Source organism: Salvelinus namaycush, chromosome 24 (genome assembly GCF_016432855.1).
Source record: "Salvelinus namaycush isolate Seneca chromosome 24, SaNama_1.0, whole genome shotgun sequence".
NCBI classification, from domain to species: domain Eukaryota; kingdom Metazoa; phylum Chordata; class Actinopteri; order Salmoniformes; family Salmonidae; genus Salvelinus; species Salvelinus namaycush.
In genome coordinates, this window is record NC_052330.1 from 29,399,934 (window position 1) to 29,418,809 (window position 18,876).

At 42.9% G+C, this 18,876-nt stretch overlaps 1 protein-coding gene across 1 annotated transcript; it reads right to left on the reverse strand.

The window, feature by feature from the left end:
• Positions 1 to 11,097: 11,097 nt before the first annotated feature.
• Positions 11,098 to 18,615, reverse strand: LOC120019383 (uncharacterized protein C14orf132-like). The gene is made up of 2 exons (XM_038962671.1): positions 18,481 to 18,615; positions 11,098 to 11,319 (listed from the first exon to the last, which is right to left on the reverse strand). Exons 1-2 carry the CDS (start codon positions 18,613 to 18,615, stop codon positions 11,098 to 11,100), a joined length of 357 nt encoding a protein of 118 aa, XP_038818599.1.
• Positions 18,616 to 18,876: the final 261 nt, after the last annotated feature.

The following is an 18,876-nucleotide window of genomic DNA, read 5'->3' on the forward strand; positions in this document are numbered from 1 at the left end:
GAAGCGCGTTCCCTAAAAGCTGACGAAATGTCCAAAAGTTCAGTAACAGTCAGTAGAAACATGTCAAACGATGTATTGAATCAATCTTTAGAATGTTGTTAACATAAATCTTGAATAACGTTCCGACCGGAGAATTACATTGACTTCAGATGAGCGATGGAACAGAGCTTCCTCTCATGTGAACGCGCATGGTGAAAGCATGCTCAGGTCATGGCAGACCTGACTAATTCCTGTCTCATCCGCCCCCCCTTCACAGTAGAGGCATCAGACAAAGTTCTACAGACTGTTGACATCTAGTGGAAGCCGTAGGCTCAATGGGAACTGTGTTGAAAACCTACCAACCTCAGATTTCTCACTTCCTGTTTGGATTTCTCCTCAGGTTTTTGCCTCCATATGAGTTCTGTTATACTCACAGACATAATTCAAACTGTTTTAGAAACTTTAGAGTGTTTTCTATCCAATACTAATAATAATATGCATATATTAGCAACTAAGACTGAGGAGCAGGCCGTTTACTCTGGGCACCTCTGTGCACCTTTCATCCAAGCTACTCAATACTGCCCCTGCAGCCACAAGAAGTTAAGACATGAAGATCAGTCAATACGGAACATTTCAAGAACTTTGAACGTTTCTTCAAATGCAGTCGCAAAAACAATCAAGCGATATCATGAAACTGGCTCTTATGAGGACCGCCACAGGAGTGGAAGACCCAGAGTTACCTCTGCTGCAGAGGATAAGTTCATTAGAGTTACCAGCCTCAGAAATTGCAGCACAAATAAATGCTTCACAGAGTTCAAGTAACAGACACATCTCAACATCAACTGTTCAGACGAGACTGTGGTAATCAGGCCTTCATGGTCGAATTGCTGCAAAGAAACCACTTCTAAAGTACACCAATATAAGAAGAGACTTGCTTGGGCCAAGAAACACGAGCAATGGACATTAGACTGGTAGAAATATGTCCTTTGGTCTGGAGGCCAAATTTTAGATTTTGGTTCCAGCCGCCATGTCTTTGTGAGATGTGGTGTGGGTGAACGGATGATCTCAGCATGTGTATTTCCCACCGTAAAGCATGGAGGTGGAGTTGTGATGTGTGGGGGTGCTTTGCTGGTGACACTGTCTGTGATTAATTTAGAATTCAAGGAATGCTTAACCAGCATGGCTACCACAGCATTCTGCAGTGATACGCCATGCCATCTGGTTTGGGCTTAGTGGGACTACCATTTATTTTTCAACAGGACAATTACCCAACACACCTCCAGGCTGAGTAAGGGCTATTTGACCAAGAAGGAGAGTGATGGAGTGCTGCATCAAATGACCTGATCTCCACAATCCCATGAACTCAAACAAATTGAGATGGTTTGGGATGAGTCGGATCGCAGAGTGAAGGAAACGCAGCCAACAAGTGCTCAGCATATGTGGGAACTCCTTCAAGAATGTTGGAGAAGCATTCCAGGTGAAGCTGGTTGAGAGAATGCCAAAAGTGTGCAAAGCTGTCTTCAAGGCAAAGGGTAGTTATTGGAAGAATCTCAAATATAAAAATATATTTTCATTTGTTTAACACTTTTTTGGTTACTACATGATTCCATATGTGTTATTTCATAGTTTTGATGTCTTCACTATTATTCTACAATGTAGAAAATAGTAAAAATAAAGAATAATCCTTGAATGAGTAGGTGTTCTAAAACTTTTGACCTGTAATGTATATTCCATAATTCCATTCTTCTAATTTTAGGTTGTTTGTATTGTGTGTGTTGTTGTGAATTGTTAGATATTGCTGCACTCTTGGAGCTAGAAACACAAGCATTTCACTACACCCCCAATAACGTCTGCTAAACATCTGTATGTGACAAATACAATTTGATTTGATATTCAGTTTTAAAAAAACAGTTTTTATGTAAAATTAAGCATAATGATTATGGCTCTAGGTTGCAAGAAAAATCTGTTAGAGGTGTTTGAAGATCCCTTCTGGATCACCCCCCAGCCGTCCTCACATACTTTGTGCCCCCTCAGATTTTGGGGATGCATGATGCCCCTGTATGCACTGTATGAGCAGACTACAGTATGTGGATGTGTTCAGCATATACAAGTTCCATTGATGTTATTGATGAATCCATTTTGATAAAAATGTGTGGGAGTATTCACGAGACACTGCGTTATGTGGAGTGAAGAAGAACATAACACATTAGGATAATTCACGAAAGCTGTCAGGTCTTTCTACAGCCTACAGCTTGAGATAATCTTTTAACATTTTTATTCCACAACATGTGTACCATTTTCCCAATGAAGTATAGGAGAATAAAGACTGATATCCTCACGGCACAATTTATACAACTTTTATTTGAAAATGAAATCATGACATTTTTTTGTCTTATTCTGAATGACAAAGCACTGCCACCTTCTGGCGTGATACAGTAGCTACTGTAGCATATTCGAGAAACTGGACCAAAGACAGTAAAGTTCAGAAGTGATGAATAGTTTTGCCAGCATCCAATCCATATAAACTGATTTATCACAGACAAACCTGTTCAAACCTGACATTTTGAAACCATTCAGTCTGATGTTGTCTCATTCTCATCCACATCAGGCTCACAGCAACAGCCAAACTACAGCAAGACCCACCCCATCTCCTAGATGTCTACGGGTGGAAAATATGTTTACCAGACTCTAATGTCAAACAGGTTCCACTGGTCTCAATCAATCTGCCAAAGAGCCGTCATGGAGGACACAGCCAAGCCTCATCTACCGTGTCAAGAACAAGTAATAAACAGAGATGCCTGGGCCAACCTCTCCTTCACCTCAATGATTATGTTCTAAATGAGAAGGCTTTGTTTATAATTTTTTAAATACTATTGTCACAGTTATAGACAAGTGCTAATTTAGCTTCTATTATCACGAGACAACCAACCCGTCCAATGGAATTTTCACTCTTTTTCTTTATGGGGCTAATCGTTCCTCTTCTTTCTGAATTCATCCCAGCACTTGAGCTGCTTCAAAGCATGCTGTTTTTGTTGGAAACTCTGTTCTGTAATCTTATCTCTTGAACATTGTTTTGGAATCTATTTATTAAACATTTTAGGCTATGGAAAAATCCATCAAGGTGAATCGAATGATGTTATGTATGGATATGATATTGGTAACACTATGGAAACCATATCGCCCCCACAGATTACTCTGAGAAAGCGTTGCTATTATGGAATAAACTTGACATTTCATGAATGAGCAAAGGTGAAAATTCAGGCATGACACTCATGTAAATTATCAAAATGCAATGCTTTAGTGTTGTGTTTCAATTGGTAGCTACCTTCTGTTGACTTCCAGTTCAATGGCCAATCTGCTTTTAAGCCTTGCTTAATCTTAATTAGAAGGGGAAACAACCGCATCTGTCATGCTTATAAGGGGATCTTCCTGACATCCATCAAGCAGGTTTACCTCCAAGTCAAACTTGTCATTTTGGGTTTTACGTTTGGATTTGTTTTCTCTGGCAGAATGCACTTTTAATATACAGTCATCATTTTATAGGCTAGGGGTGAGTTGAGTTACATGATTGGACATGGCATTCTACCATAGTAAGCAATGGCAAATCAAAAATCCCATCCAGTGTAACATTACTGACATAGGAAGTCTAGATTGCTTTCTGCTGTACATACAGGAATATGTATTTTTTGTAAGTGGAGGTGTTGCCCAGTAAATGGCTTAATGAAATTTGAATGCACTTTCATTGATCCAATAACGACAGGAAAGCGACGTGTATCTAGTAATGGATTCTGGCATATTGCGTTGAGTGTGAACATGACCACTGGGGTGTTTCTAGGGTTACGCTCACCTCACACGCAGAAATGTTATGACTAAGAGGACAATAAAAAATAATGGAAAAGCTCCGGGAAATGACTCACTGACTAAAGCCATGCATGGATTTGTTGTCCACACAAACAGATAAATTCAATCCATATTAGCAAAACTTAAACATTCTAGCTACCGTGACACCTGCATGGCAGAAGAAATATAGTGTGTCACTATTGCAAGCATCAATGAAGAAATTCAAATCGCCACTCTGCTGTGCTTTTACTGACTGCCCTTTGTGCACCCTGGTTTCAGGAGAGGGTTGGCTGGTCACGGCTTGCTTTGCAGCTCCAGTGAAGAGTGGTGTGTGCAGTGGGTCGGTGTTGGACGTGAGGGCTGTGCTAAGTGCGGCACAGCAGGGCACTGTGTGATGTGAATTCTCAGGAGGCAGCAGCTGTCCCAGAGGAGTGGAGCAGAGACGGCGTGTCAGCTCAAGTCTGCGGTCCGTATTGTTGAGACGTCCAGCTTGACAGAGTGTATCCATGCAGAATGCATAATGAGTGGTTACACACAGCGGCCCCTGTTTCTCCCGCTCTCACAGACTGGGAAAAGAGCTGTACCTTATTCAACTGAAATGAGAAGTTATTAGGTAGTACTTTTTCATTCCGATCGAATTTGCTTTGTTTAGCAATGGATCGAACCTGGGCTCATTTAGAGATTGTGACATTTTGGGTTTCTGGCTCTGTGTGTCATGATTGGCTAATAATGTGAAAGTGGAGTGAGGTGGCAAGTTGTCTGCATCATTATCACTATATGATTATCTGGCTTCTTGGCTTGAATGCAGCGTTTTAAAATCAATGTCACCAAATTACTCTGAGCATTTCTCCATAGCTGAGGAGCAATTTCTGTAGGCAACCGGTATTCTGTAGGCCACAGGCATTCTGTAGGCCACCGGCATTCTGTAGGCCACCGGCATTCTGTAGGCCACCGGCATTCTGTAAAACACCGGCATTCTGTAGGCCACCGGCATTCTGTAAAACACCGGCATTCTGTAAAACACCGGCATTCTGTAGGCCACCGGCATTCTGTAGGCCACCGGCATTCTGTAGGCCACCGGCATTCTGTAGGCCACCGGCATTCTGTAGGCCACCGGCATTCTATAGGCCACCGGCATTCTATAGGCCACCGGCATTCTATAGGCCACAGGCATTCTATAGGCCACCGGCATTCTATAGGCCACCGGCATTCTATAGGTCACTGGCATTCTGTAGGCCACCGGCATTCTATAGGTCACCGGCATTCTGTAGGCCACCGGCATTCTATAGGTCACCGGCATTCTATAGGCCACCGGCATTCTATAGGCCACTGGCATTCTGTAGGCCACTAGCATTCTGTAGGCCACTGGCATTCTGTAGGCCACCGGCATTCTATAGGCCACCGGCATTCTATAGGTCACCGGCATTCTATAGGTCACCGGCATTCTGTAGGCCACTAGCATTCTATAGGTCACCGGCATTCTATAGGTAACCGGCATTCTGTAGGCCACCGGCATTCTATAGGTCACCGGCATTCTATAGGCCACTGGCATTCTGTAGGCCACTAGCATTCTGTAGGCCACTAGCATTCTGTAGGCCACTGGCATTCTATAGGTCACCGGCATTCTATAGGCCACTGGCATTCTGTAGGCCACTAGCATTCTGTAGGCCACTAGCATTCTGTAGGCCACTAGCATTCTGTAGGCCACTAGCATTCTGTAGGCCACTAGCATTCTATAGGCCACCGGCATTCTGTAGGCCACCGGCATTCTATAGGCCACCGGCATTCTATAGGCCACCGGCATTCTATAGGCCACCGGCATTCTATAGGCCACCGGCATTCTATAGGTCACTGGCATTCTGTAGGCCACTGGCATTCTATAGGTCACCGGCATTCTGTAGGCCACCGGCATTCTATAGGTCACCGGCATTCTATAGGCCACCGGCATTCTGTAGGCCACCGGCATTCTGTAGGCCACCGGCATTCTATAGGCCACCGGCATTCTGTAGGCCACTGGCATTCTGTAGGCCACTAGCATTCTGTAGGCCACTAGCATTCTGTAGGCCACTAGCATTCTATAGGTCACCGGCATTCTATAGGCCACTAGCATTCTGTAGGCCACTAGCATTCTGTAGGCCACTAGCATTCTGTAGGTCACCGGCATTCTATAGGCCACTGGCATTCTGTAGGCCACTAGCATTCTGTAGGCCACTAGCATTCTGTAGGCCACTAGCATTCTGTAGGTCACCGGCATTCTATAGGTCACCGGCATTCTATAGGTCACCGGCATTCTGTAGGCCACTAGCATTCTGTAGGCCACTAGCATTCTGTAGGCCACTAGCATTCTGTAGGCCACCGGCATTCTATAGGCCACTAGCATTCTGTAGGCCACTAGCATTCTGTAGGCCACTAGCATTCTGTAGGTCACCGGCATTCTATAGGCCACTGGCATTCTGTAGGCCACTAGCATTCTGTAGGCCACTAGCATTCTGTAGGTCACCGGCATTCTGTAGGTCACCGGCATTCTATAGGTCACCGGCATTCTATAGGTCACCAGCATTCTGTAGGTCACCGGCATTCTATAGGTCACCGGCATTCTGTAGGCCACTGGCATTCTGTAGGCCACTAGCATTCTGTAGGCCACTAGCATTCTGTAGGCCACTAGCATTCTGTAGGCCACTAGCATTCTGTAGGTCACCAGCATTCTGTAGGTCACCGGCATTCTATAGGTCACCGGCATTCTGTAGGTCACCGGCATTCTATAGGTCACCGGCATTCTATAGGCCACTGGCATTCTGTAGGCCACTGGCATTCTGTAGGCCACTAGCATTCTGTAGGCCACTAGCATTCTGTAGGACACTAGCATTCTGTAGGTCACCGGCATTCTGTAGGTCACCGGCATTCTGTAGGCCACTAGCATTCTGTAGATCACCGGCATTCTGTAGGCCACTAGCATTCTGTAGGCCACTAGCATTCTGTAGGTCACCGGCATTCTGTAGGCCACTAGCATTCTGTAGGCCACTAGCATTCTGTAGGTCACCGGCATTCTATAGGTCACCGGCATTCTGTAGGCCACTAGCATTCTGTAGGTCACCGGCATTCTGTAGGCCACTAGCATTCTGTAGGCCACTAGCATTCTGTAGGTCACCGGCATTCTGTAGGCCACTAGCATTCTGTAGGCCACTAGCATTCTGTAGGCCACTAGCATTCTATAGGTCACCGGCATTCTATAGGCCACTGGCATTCTGTAGGCCACTAGCATTCTGTAGGCCACTAGCATTCTGTAGGTCACCGGCATTCTATAGGCCACCGGCATTCTATAGGCCACCGGCATTCTATAGGCCACCGGCATTCTATAGGCCACCGGCATTCTATAGGCCACCGGCATTCTGTAGGCCACTAGCATTCTGTAGGCCACTAGCATTCTGTAGGCCACTAGCATTCTGTAGGCCACTAGCATTCTGTAGGCCACTAGCATTCTGTAGGCCACTGGCATTCTGTAGGCCACTAGCATTCTGTAGGCCACTAGCATTCTGTAGGCCACTAGCATTCTGTAGGCCACTAGCATTCTGTAGGCCACTGGCATTCTGTAGGCCACTAGCATTCTGTAGGCCACTAGCATTCTGTAGGCCACTAGCATTCTGTAGGTCACCGGCATTCTATAGGCCACCGGCATTCTATAGGCCACCGGCATTCTGTAGGCCACTAGCATTCTGTAGGCCACTAGCATGATAAAAGTAACCAAGGTCTATAATCGAAAAGTAAATCTGAAACATCAGTTTCAAATACCAACCAGTAGAGCTTCTTATGAAACATAATGCAGCATTTCTGTGATCGACTGAGATTGTTGGGAAACTGCTTGGATATTGAAACACTCATCAGTCATTTCACATTGGTAAATGCCATTGAGATGATTATCTCTGAACATAATAATTATTGCATGTGAGGATGATATTGAGAATGACAGAAGAACATGAGTACATGCTAAATGACTCCTGTGACATATACTTGAATTATTTTAAGACAACTTTAATGACATTAGATAAAATAAAATGTTCCTCAAGGATGATTCTGTGTTTCTGTGAATTATCACACCCAGCCACATGACATTTACCAAACTACATTTTAATAGTACATACTTAATAACTGATACAAAAGACCATAGTTACAGTGCAAGTGAAGAACAATGTAGATTATCACACCATCTATCTTTACAAATGGTATTTTCAGTAAGACCTTGAATACTTAGTTAATGAACTGGAACAACGTCATAATCAACTGCTCAGAGTATGCAGAGCGTACTCAAACATCCATGTATAAGTCTTCTGAGTTATTGTCTTGAAATAGTTTGCTGTTTGGACGATTTTATATGAATAATCTAGAATGGGGTTAATATCTGATTTCAGATAAAAATCCATCTACGCCCAAATTAAATTATATATATATATATATATGTTTAATTGAGCTCAATCTCATTAGAAAAAATCATACTTCTCCAGAAAAAGTGAGAGATTTCTTAATCAGCATATCATTAAGACCGCTTCAACAAGTCATCCATCTCTCTGTTAATGATTGATTAATCAAGGTTAATAACGGACCAACTTATCACACCAAACCATATGGATCGAAGGTCTCATCCATTATAATCATAAGGACATTGTATTCCCTATCCCAGGACTACATCACGCGGTGACCGTCCCTGCCGTCACAGTCAAACCAATGTCAGCATCCCAAATGGCGCCCTATTCCCTACATAGTGCACTACTTTTGACCAGGGCCCACAGTGTGTTATTTGGGGAATAGGGTGCCATTTGAAAAGCAGACATTGACTATTCACAAACTGTGACTGTATTAATGTTGTGTGTTTGACCTCCTGGGGTCTGCTCTACGGTGAGGCAGAGACACATCAGAGATTTAGCCTCCCAGTCTCAACGCTACACTTAAAGGGGCTGCTGCAATTTAGAGAGTGACTTTGGGGTTTGGAGGTGTGGATGCCCTCTGTCTGGTAACTGTCTCTGAATCCCACCGCTGACACCAATGTGCACCAAGGGCACACAGTAAAAGCAGTAGACAACTATTCTGGCTCTCCGGGGTAAACACAATATGTGAAGAGCAGAGCTCTCCAATCCTGTTCCTGGAGAGCTACCCTCCTGTAGGTGTTCTCTCCAACCCTGTTCCTGGAGAGCTACCCTCCTGTAGGTGTTCTCTCCAACCCTGTTCCTGGAGAGCTACCCTCCTGTAGGTGTTCTCTCCAACCCAAGCTACACTCCCGTAGTTTTGCTGCAACCCCAGTTGTAACTAACCGGATTCAGCTCATCAACCAGCAAATTATTAGATTCAGGTGAGCTATATTAGGGTTGGAATGAAAACCATTAGGATTGGAATGAAAAGGATAGCTCTCCAGGAACAGGGTTGGAGAGAACACCTACAGAAGGGTAGCTCTCCTGGAACAGGGTTGGAAAGAACACCTAGAGGAGGGTAGCTCTCCAGTAACAGGGTTGGAGAGAACACCAACAGAAGGGTAGCTCTCCTGGAACAGGGTTGGAGAGAACACCTAGAGGAGGGTAGCTCTCCAGGAACAGGGTTGGAGAGAACACCTAGAGGAGGGTAGCTCTCCAGGAACAGGGTTGGAGAGAACACCAACAGAAGGGTAGCTCTCCTGGAACAGGGTTGGAGATAACACCTAGAGGAGGGTAGCTCTCCAGGAACAGGGTTGGAGATACCACCTACAGGAGGGTAGCTCTCCAGGAACAGGGTTGGAGAGAACACCTACAGGAGGGTAGCTCTCCAGGAACATGGTTGGAGAGAACACCTAGGAGGGTAGCTCTCCAGGAACAGGGTTGGAGATAACACCTACAGGAGGGTAGCTCTCCAGGAACAGGGTTGGTGAGCCCTGCTCTATGGTATCTAAGGGCAACCAGCAGTAGAAAACTAAAGCTCATATGTGTAGAGTATCATTCAATTTATGGTATCTAAGTTGACTCTTAATGTTATAGAGTATCAGCTAATGTATGATGTGATCGATGTCCACATGTGTGTTTGTGTGTGTGTGTGTGTGTGTGTGTGTGTGTGTGTGTGTGTGTGTGTGTGTGTGTGTCTGTTAGGTAGATGTGCTAGGGAGTTTAGAGAGAGATAAACAGGTGTGCTGCACTGGGAACGAGAGACATGGTATCGTTGAGGCACATAGCGACAGAGATGCATCGCTATGGCAACTGGCTATTGTCGCATCCAGGGCTCATTAAAACAATTTGGCTTGGAAGGCAGTTTGGGTTACAATGTGTTTTGAGACTATAAAGAGGAAGAAAGATAATACTCGATCAAAATATACATCAAGACCGACATTGAAATGGTTACAGCAGTCACATCAAGATGTATGTACACTAGACTTGAATCCAAGTGACTTCTAAGTGTGAGGAATGTTGTTTCCACATGTAAACATCTGTGAAAAGTGTTCAAGGTGAACATCCATTCCTATAAATTGTAGTTCCCGCTCATATGGGTTTGAGGTCTGATAGGGGTGTTTAAGAGAAATAGATTTAAGTTACCCTTACCATCTTAGATATAAATATGCTGGGAAAAGACTGTCTATTCAGCACTCAAGGCTCACTTAGGCAAAAAAAGAGGAGAAAAGCGGAGAACTAGATTAACTTGATCCAAAACTGATACTGTCAGGTGAACTATATTGTCATGAAGACAGTAAAGATCTTTAGACATTCTGTGTCTAGTATGTTTGTCATAAACTCCATATTTCGGGCAGATAGATGTAGAATACAGTAACGACTGTGATGTTAAAGACATGTTAAAAACTTACCAGTGTTACTTTCTATACAATGATCTCTAAACGCTCCAAACGGCACGTTACTAAGGTTTTATTATCTGAATATTTTACGTCCAATGATTTCAGAATTGACCAATGACATCTGAGGGTATTCAGAGTACATCACTGTTCACTATTTAAAGCTTCATCAGAAAGCTTCATCAGAAATGTTAACATCTTCATGTATAGTCAACAGCACTAATGTATACAATATTCCATATTTTGACCTTTGGCTGCAGTAACATGACCAACATATTACACATATTAATTTCTGTAATTGTGAACAATGCCTTGTCTTTCAAATGCTTGGACAAGATGCCAATGCAAGAATCATTCACTGCTCTGTAACAGTGTAGCCTTTGAGAGTGGCCGTTGGCTGCTGTGGTGTTCCTAGCGCATGTCCAAATGTCTTGTCCAGAAGCTTCCTCCTGCTGGCATGTCTCCATCATGGCTTCCACCACTCAGAAAGTGAAAGCGTACACCACTCCCACGACCACAATGTTCCCTATGGTGGCGGTGATTGCAATCCAAAGCCAGATGGCGTCGCGGGACATGGGCTCCCGCTCCGGCTGGTCATGGGCCGCCATAGAGGCGGCGTGGACGCTGGCCGAGGAGTTGAAAAGTGAGTGGTCCGTGCTGTCGTCATCATTGGGCGAGTCCATGAAGGCCCCCGCCATGACCGACTGAAAGAGAAAACGAAGCGCATTCAACTCAGAGGGACAAATATCGGAGTTTTGCACAGTGCTTTAGTCTTAGAATTACACTCATTTCATGTATAACTGGAAACAGTGCTTCCCTATCAATATAGTCCAGAGGCCTAATCTTCTTCTCCCTTTCGATATTCATTAACTATTCAGTTCATTTATCTCCTTTCCAACGTTATCTTGGACTTGAGAAAGTAAATAGTCTGAAAACCTTGATGCTATGGCTATGATTCATTGCGAATTCAGAACCCTTATCTAGAAAGGTAAAGCTATTTCAAATAGGCCATTGGAGCATATATATTAAGATTATTTGTAATACATTAAAACGTTTTCATTGAAAGCTATCTACAATGAGCTACTGGAATGTCAATGTTATGCTTTCTCCAGTGATAGTATGGAACCTATAGATTACTACACCTACACATTCAGAACATAAACACAGTATCTCAATACTATCGACAGTAGGGAGGAGGATGGCATGACAGAATCCACTATTCTTATAAAATAATACACAGCTATACTCAGGTAGCCAAACCCCCAAAATACAATAGAGGGACAAGAAAAGTGTTCTCCTTCACACAGTGTATAGCCTATACAACACCCATACCAGAAAATGACAAATCTGTCACTTAGGGTCCCCTCTTACATGTGGTCCCGTGTGGCTCAGTTGGTAGAGCTTGGCGCTTGCAACGCCAGGTCTGTGGGTTCGATTCCCACAGGGGAGCAGATTGAAAATGGATGCTGTTGCTCTGGATAAGAGCGTCTGGTAAATGATGTGATTGATGAGGCTGCTACCTGTTTCTGTGAACCCCTTCTGTGGTGGTTAGTCTGTCACATGTGAAGGTACTTTTCAGTAGAGGGAAAGATGTATTTTGTGAACATTGTCTGATTGAAAATGCTAAATGAGAAAAAGGGCATGGAGTACCAGATCCTTTATGAGTGCCTTGTTTCCTGTGATTTCTTTAAGAATTGACCGTTTGCTCATTTATAGCAAATTCATGAGAAAGGGAGTTTGTGTATTGTACAGTAGGGGTATATTAAAAGTACAGCCAGAGTGACAGATTGAAGTCCCTAGAGACCTGGGCCCGTATCCACAAAGTGTCTCAGGGTAGCAGTGCTGATCAGGGTCCAGTTTCATAAAACATCTGAAGTACATTTTCTCCTTATCTTTTCCCTTAAAGTTTCTTTAACTTTAAGTCAGTTACACAAACCATTTTTAAGGTGAATTTCCCCCTTAAATTAAGTTAACAAGTTAAAACTTCTTGACGCACGGATCCCTTTAGCGGGATCATTTTCACCAACAACCGCTGAATTGCAGAGCGCCAAATACAAAAGAAATTGCTAAAAATATTTATAATCATGAAATCACAAGTGCAATATAGCAAAACACAGCTTAGCTTGTTGTTAATCCACCTGTCGTGTCAGATTTTGAAAATATGCTTTACAGCGAAAGCAATCCAAGCATTTGTGTGAGTTTATCGATCACTAGACAAAACATTAAGAACACCTAGCAGCCATGTAGATTGGTCACGAAAGCCAGAAAAGCAATAAAATGTATCGCTTACCTTTGATGATCTTCAGATGTTTGCATTCACGAGACTCCCAGTTACACAATAAATGTTCCTTTTGTTCGATAAAGATAATTTTTATATTAAAAAAATCAATTTGTTTGGCGCGTTATGTTCAGTATTCCACAGCCTTAGGCAGGTCATCAAGGCTTGACGAATAGTATCTGTAAAGTTCGTAGAAACATGTCAAACGTTTTTAATAATCAATCCTCAGGTTGTTTTGAACATCAATAATCGATAATATTTCAACCGGACTGTAAACTATTCAATACTGGAGAGAAAGAAAATGTCGAGCAACGAGTGTCGCGCGCATCAACTAATGGAGGGACATCCGTGTATCCACTGACGCGTTTTGATAAATCTCGCTCTTTTTTCAAAAATAAAAGCTTGAAACTATGTCTAAAGACTGTTCACACCCTGAGGAAGCCACAGGAAAAGGAATCTGGTTGATATCTCTTTAAATGGATGAAAGGCAGGCAATGGAAGGGTGATCTTTCAAAATAAGAGTCACTTCCTGGTTGGATTTCCTCAGGTTTTCGCCTGCAAAATCAGTTCTGTTATACTCACAGACAATATTTTGACAGTTTTGGAAACTTTAGTGTTTTCTATCCTACTCTATCAATTATATGCATATTCTAGCATCTGGACCTGAGAAATAGTCAGCTTACAATGGGAACGTTATTTTTCCAAACATAAAAGTTCTGCCCCCTAGCTTCAAGAGGTGCCCATGAGGTCCCTTAAGTGCTTCATTCAGTATACTGTAGATGCCAATGTAAACAGCATTTATGGAGGTGAATGTTCCTTTCCTCTGACCTGGTTTCAAAAGGAAAACATCCACCAGCTAGCTAGGTACTTGGTTAAACCATGAAAGTTGCACTATCTGTTCACTCATGACTGCATGGCCAAGGCACAACTCCAACACCATCATTCATTTTGCAGACGACACAACAGTGGTAGGCCTGATCACCAACAACGATGAGACAGCCTATAGGGAGGAGGTCAGAGATCTGGCCATGTGGTGCCAGAATAACAACCTCTCTTTCAACGTGTTCAAGACAAAAGAGATGATTGTGGACTACAGGAAAAGGAGGCCCGAGCACGGCACCATTCTCATCGACGGGGCTGTAGTGGAGCAGGTTGAGAGCTTCAAGTTCCTTGGTGTCCACATCACCATCAAACTATCATGGTACAAACACACCAAGATAGTTGTGAAGAGGGCACAACAAAGCCTATTCCCAGGAGACTGTAAACATTTGGCAAGGGTCCTCAGATCCTCAAACGTTCTACAGCTGCACCATCGAGAGCATCCTGACTGGTTGTATTACTGCCTGGTACACCAGGCGGTGTCAAAGGAAGACCCTAAAATGTTCAAAGACTCCAGCCACCCTAGTCATAGACTGTTCTCTTTGCTACCGCATGGCAAGCGGTACCGGAGCGCCAAGTCTAGGTCAAAAAGGCTTCTTAACAGCTTCTACCCCCAAGCCATAAAACTCCTGAACAGCTAATCAAATGGCTCCCCAGACTATTTGCATTGTCGTCGTCCCCCACACCCCCTCTTTTACACTCCTGCTACTCTCTGGTTATTACCTATGCATAGTCACTTTAACTCTACCTAAATGTACATATTACCTCAATTACCTCGACTAACTGGTGCCCCCGCACATTGACTCTGTGCCGGTACCCCCTGTATATAGCCTCGCTACTGTTATTTTACTGCTGCTCTTTCATTATTTTTATTATCTATTTTTTACCTAACACTTATTTTTCTTAAAACTGCACTGTTGGTTAAGGGCTTATAAGTAAGCATTTCACTGTAAGGTCTACACCTGTTGTTTTCGGCGAATGTGACAAGTAAAAATTTATTTGATTTGATTTATCCATGGCTACAAAGCTAGCTACCTAGTTAGCTTGACATGCTGGAAAGTTATAGAAACAAGATGAGTAACTAAAATTATATTCTGAATCAATTTGTTTCTCCTGTCATGAATGTAAAAGACCTATTTTGCGATATCCCAAAATAAATGTGTTCTTTTTAAGAAGACATTCAGTCAGTGAATCAGGTCGTCTCCATGATAACCAGAGACTCCACCTGTCCAAATAATCATATTAATTATAATCAGAAAGGCCAAACTTATCCTAGATCAGCCCTATTTTGATTTGCTTTTGGATAAGGGCCCTGATCAAAGAAAGGGCTGTAATGACTTTTCTGTAGATGTGTCTGTTTTTCAGGTTTCCACCTGACTGCTCCAGCTATTCACACCTCAATGAGAATCAATAGAGAGGAATTAAAGAGACAGCTCACCCACATGTCAAATGTATTTCATCTCATGCCCAGTGGGAAAGCTATGCAGTATTACATCTTAAGGATGTAACGTCATGGTTGTAAACTGGTTTTCTGGTTGAGAAGGTGTCAAATAATCAGGCTACCCGGAAGAAGGCGCTGCGTTACCGATATGTTGGTTATTAGGCTTACCCATTAAATTCGGCATCTGCGGTGAAAGGTGGCAGAGCTAGAGAGGTGTTTGTCAGACCATGAGACATCACAAAAATCGGTCTTGTCATTAAAACGTAAAGTGCCTTCGGAAAGTATTCAGACCCCTTGACTTTTTCCACATTTTGTTCCGTTACAGCCTTATTCTAAAATGGATTAAATACAAAAAAGGTCCTCAATCTACACACAATTACCCATAATGATTTAGAAAAACAGGGTTCTAGACATTTTTGCTAATTTATAAAAACGTAATATCACATTTAAATAAATATTCAGACCCTTTACTCAGTACTTTGTTGAAGCACCTTTGGTAGCAATTACAGCATTGAGTCTTCTTGGGTATGATGCTACAAGCTTGGCACACCTGTAGAATTTCTTCCATTCTTCCCTGCAGATCCTGTCAAGCTCTGTCAGGTTGGATGGGGAGCATTGCTGCACAGCTATTTTCAGGTCTCTCCAGAGATGTTAGATCGGGTTCAAGTCCGGGTCTGGCTGGGCCCCTCAAGAACATTCAGAGACTTGTCCCGAAGCCACTATTGCATTGTCTTTGCTGTGTGCTTAGGCTCGTTGTCCTGTTGGAAGGTGAACCTTCACCCCAGTCTGAAGTCACTGAGTGCTCTGGAGCAGAGTTTATCATCAAGGATTTCTCTGTACTTTTCTTTGTTCATCTTTGCCTTGATCCTGACTAGTCTCCCAGTCCCTGCTGCTGAAAAACATCCCCACAGCATGATGCTACCACCACCTTGCTTCACCTTAGGTATGGTGCCAGGTTTCCTCCAGACGTGAAGCTTGGCATTCAGGCCAAAGAGTTCCATCTTGGTTTCATCATGGTCTAAGTGTCCTTTAGGTGCTTTTTGGCAAACTCCAAGCGGGCTGTCATGTGCCTTTTACTGAGGAGTGGCTTCCATCTGGCCACTCTACCATAAAGGCCTGATTGGTAGAGAGCTGCAGAGATGGTTGTCCTTCTGGAAGGTTCTGCTATCTCCACAGAGGAACTCTAGAGAAGTGTCAGAGTGACCATCGGGTTCTTGGTCACCTCCCTGACAAAGGCCCTTCTCCCCTGATTGCTCAGTTTGGCCGAGCGGCCAGCTCTATGAAGAGTCTTGATGGTTCCAAACTTCTTCCATTTAAGAATGATGGAGCCCACTGTGTTCTTGGGGACCTCCATGCTGCAGAAATGTTTTGGTACCGTTCCCCAGATCTGTGCTTCAATACAAACCTGTCTTGGTGCTCTACGAACAATTCCTTCAACCTCATGGCTTGGTTTTTGCTCTGACATGCACTGTCAACTGTGGGACCTTATATAGCCAAGTGTGTGCCTTTCCAAATCATGTCCAATCAATTTAATTTAACACAGGTGGACTCCAATGAAGTTGTAGAAACATCTCAAGGATGATCAATTGAAACTGGATGCACCTGAGCTCAATTTCTTGTCTCATAACAAAGGGGCTGAATACTTATGTAAATCATGTATTTCTGTTTTTTCTATTTAATACATTTTTGAAAAATGTGAAAAATATTTTTTTCAATTTGTCATTATAGGGTATTGTGTGTAGGTTGCTGCGGAAAATGTTTTATTTAATACATTGTAACGTAATTTTTTTTAGAAAAAGTCAAGGGGTCTGAATACTTTCCGAAGGCACTGTATGTAGCATCCGAACGGTTCGACCTACAAATCATGGAAAGGGGAGACTCATGAACCTGATGGTGTTCTCCCTTTTATTCTACGACCCCCACAAGTGTCACGGGACTCTTCTATATGTAACCGGTACCGGTAAAAAATAAATAATGGTGTATGAAGGTTTTGTGCCTACCCAAAAATGTGTTTAAATATGTGTAAAAAAAAAATCTTGTATCTCCTAGATATAGGACAAACACTTAAAATCTTGTTTTTTAATATTTAGTTTTTTAACTGTCTTTTTTGCCATTCATGAATGAGTCATTTAACGCGTTTCTCTGCGCTATAGTAGTAAAGGCCAGATTCAAACCATTCAATTGAAGAGAAGATTCAAACCACTTGAAACAGAACTGGGGAATGTGAACAAAGGATCAAAGTAAATGGTTTTGAAACATTCTTTTTTTTAAAGCTAAGTACCCTGTTAACTAACGACTGCTTGATTGCTATTTAATGCTGTCAATAATTTAAATTCAATAAATACCTTACAAGGTTAACTAAGAAAAACTGCAATGACATAAAAGTGTTGTTTCCATCACTGTTCCTTATTTCATCTTCTTAACATCACTGTCATACACACACAGACACACAGACACACACAGGCACACATACACACACACAGACACACACAGACACACAGACACACACATACACCGACACACAGACACAGACACAGAGACACACAGACACCGACACACAGACACAGACACACAACAACTCGACTGCCCCAGAAACCTACCCTCAAAGCCTGTGTGCCTTTGAAGACAAACCATTCTGTCCGAATGAGAGATGGAGCCAACACTTGCTTATTCGTTAACATTGGATTACACAAGTTCAGCTCCAACTAACCATTAAAGTGCTACGTTCAGGGTAATAGAGGTGTCTGTCACAGCCATAACGCCTTTTTGAAATGGCTTTCTGGCATATATATTGGCTTCCCAGTGTAGACCGTGCTAACTCACAACTGAGACAATAATTACGAGAAATCAACAAGATGCTAGGTCTGGAGCCTTGATACTGCCCTGGCTAGACAACCTAGATTTATGAACTCAATTCAGTTGATTTTCGGCGCTCGCTCTTCATCACTGTCACAATCACATTCTACGTAAATCTCCAAGTGTACAGCTGGTCTTTTTATTCATTGTTCTTTCTCCGCCTCACAATTTCTTGTCTTGCTCTGGTGCTCGTATATATTTGTTAGGATACCCGCTGATCCTTTATATAATAAATGTGAAAAGAAGTGCAAGATGCATCATTCACAATATCGCTTGTTAAATATGACCACTTATTGTAGTATACAGTACATTACGCTAGCACATCCATAGAACACCATACTTCTGTCCATTTTTTAATCAGGAGAGAAAACAATGCATTTCAACTGAGCTCCCATAGGAATGAACATCCACCTCTGGTCTCTTGGCCCTCCCACCCTTATGGGAGGTCAGCTCCTGCTCAGCGCAGTCAAAGCTCTTCTCTGTTCTTATACCCCAATGGTGGAAACAGCTTCCCCCTGATGCTAGGACAGCGGAGTCCCTGTCCATCTTCCGAAAACATCTGAAATCTTACCTCTTCAAAGAGTATCTCAGTCTTGTTCCCCCTTGCACTTGTCTTTTCCTACTAGCACTGACTTTTCTGATGACTTCTATATTCAGGAAAAATGTACTTACTACAACTGTGATATGTGGCTGTCTCACCTAGCTATCTGAAGATGACTGTAAGTCAACTGTAAGTCGCTCTGGATAAGAGCGTCTGCTAAATGACTAAAATGTAAATGTAACATCAACAGAAAACAAACCACATCC

Bases quoted from the DNA above. Each gene is read 5' to 3' on its own strand.
- LOC120019383 (XM_038962671.1), bottom strand. From the start codon at position 18,615: ATGGACAGGGACTCCGCTGTCCTAGCATCAGGGGGAAGCTGTTTCCAC. The intron at 11,320-18,480 runs GTGGATGTTCAT...TTTCTCTTTCAG, and splicing joins GGAGGGCCAAGAGACCAGAG to TCGGTCATGGCGGGGGCCTT.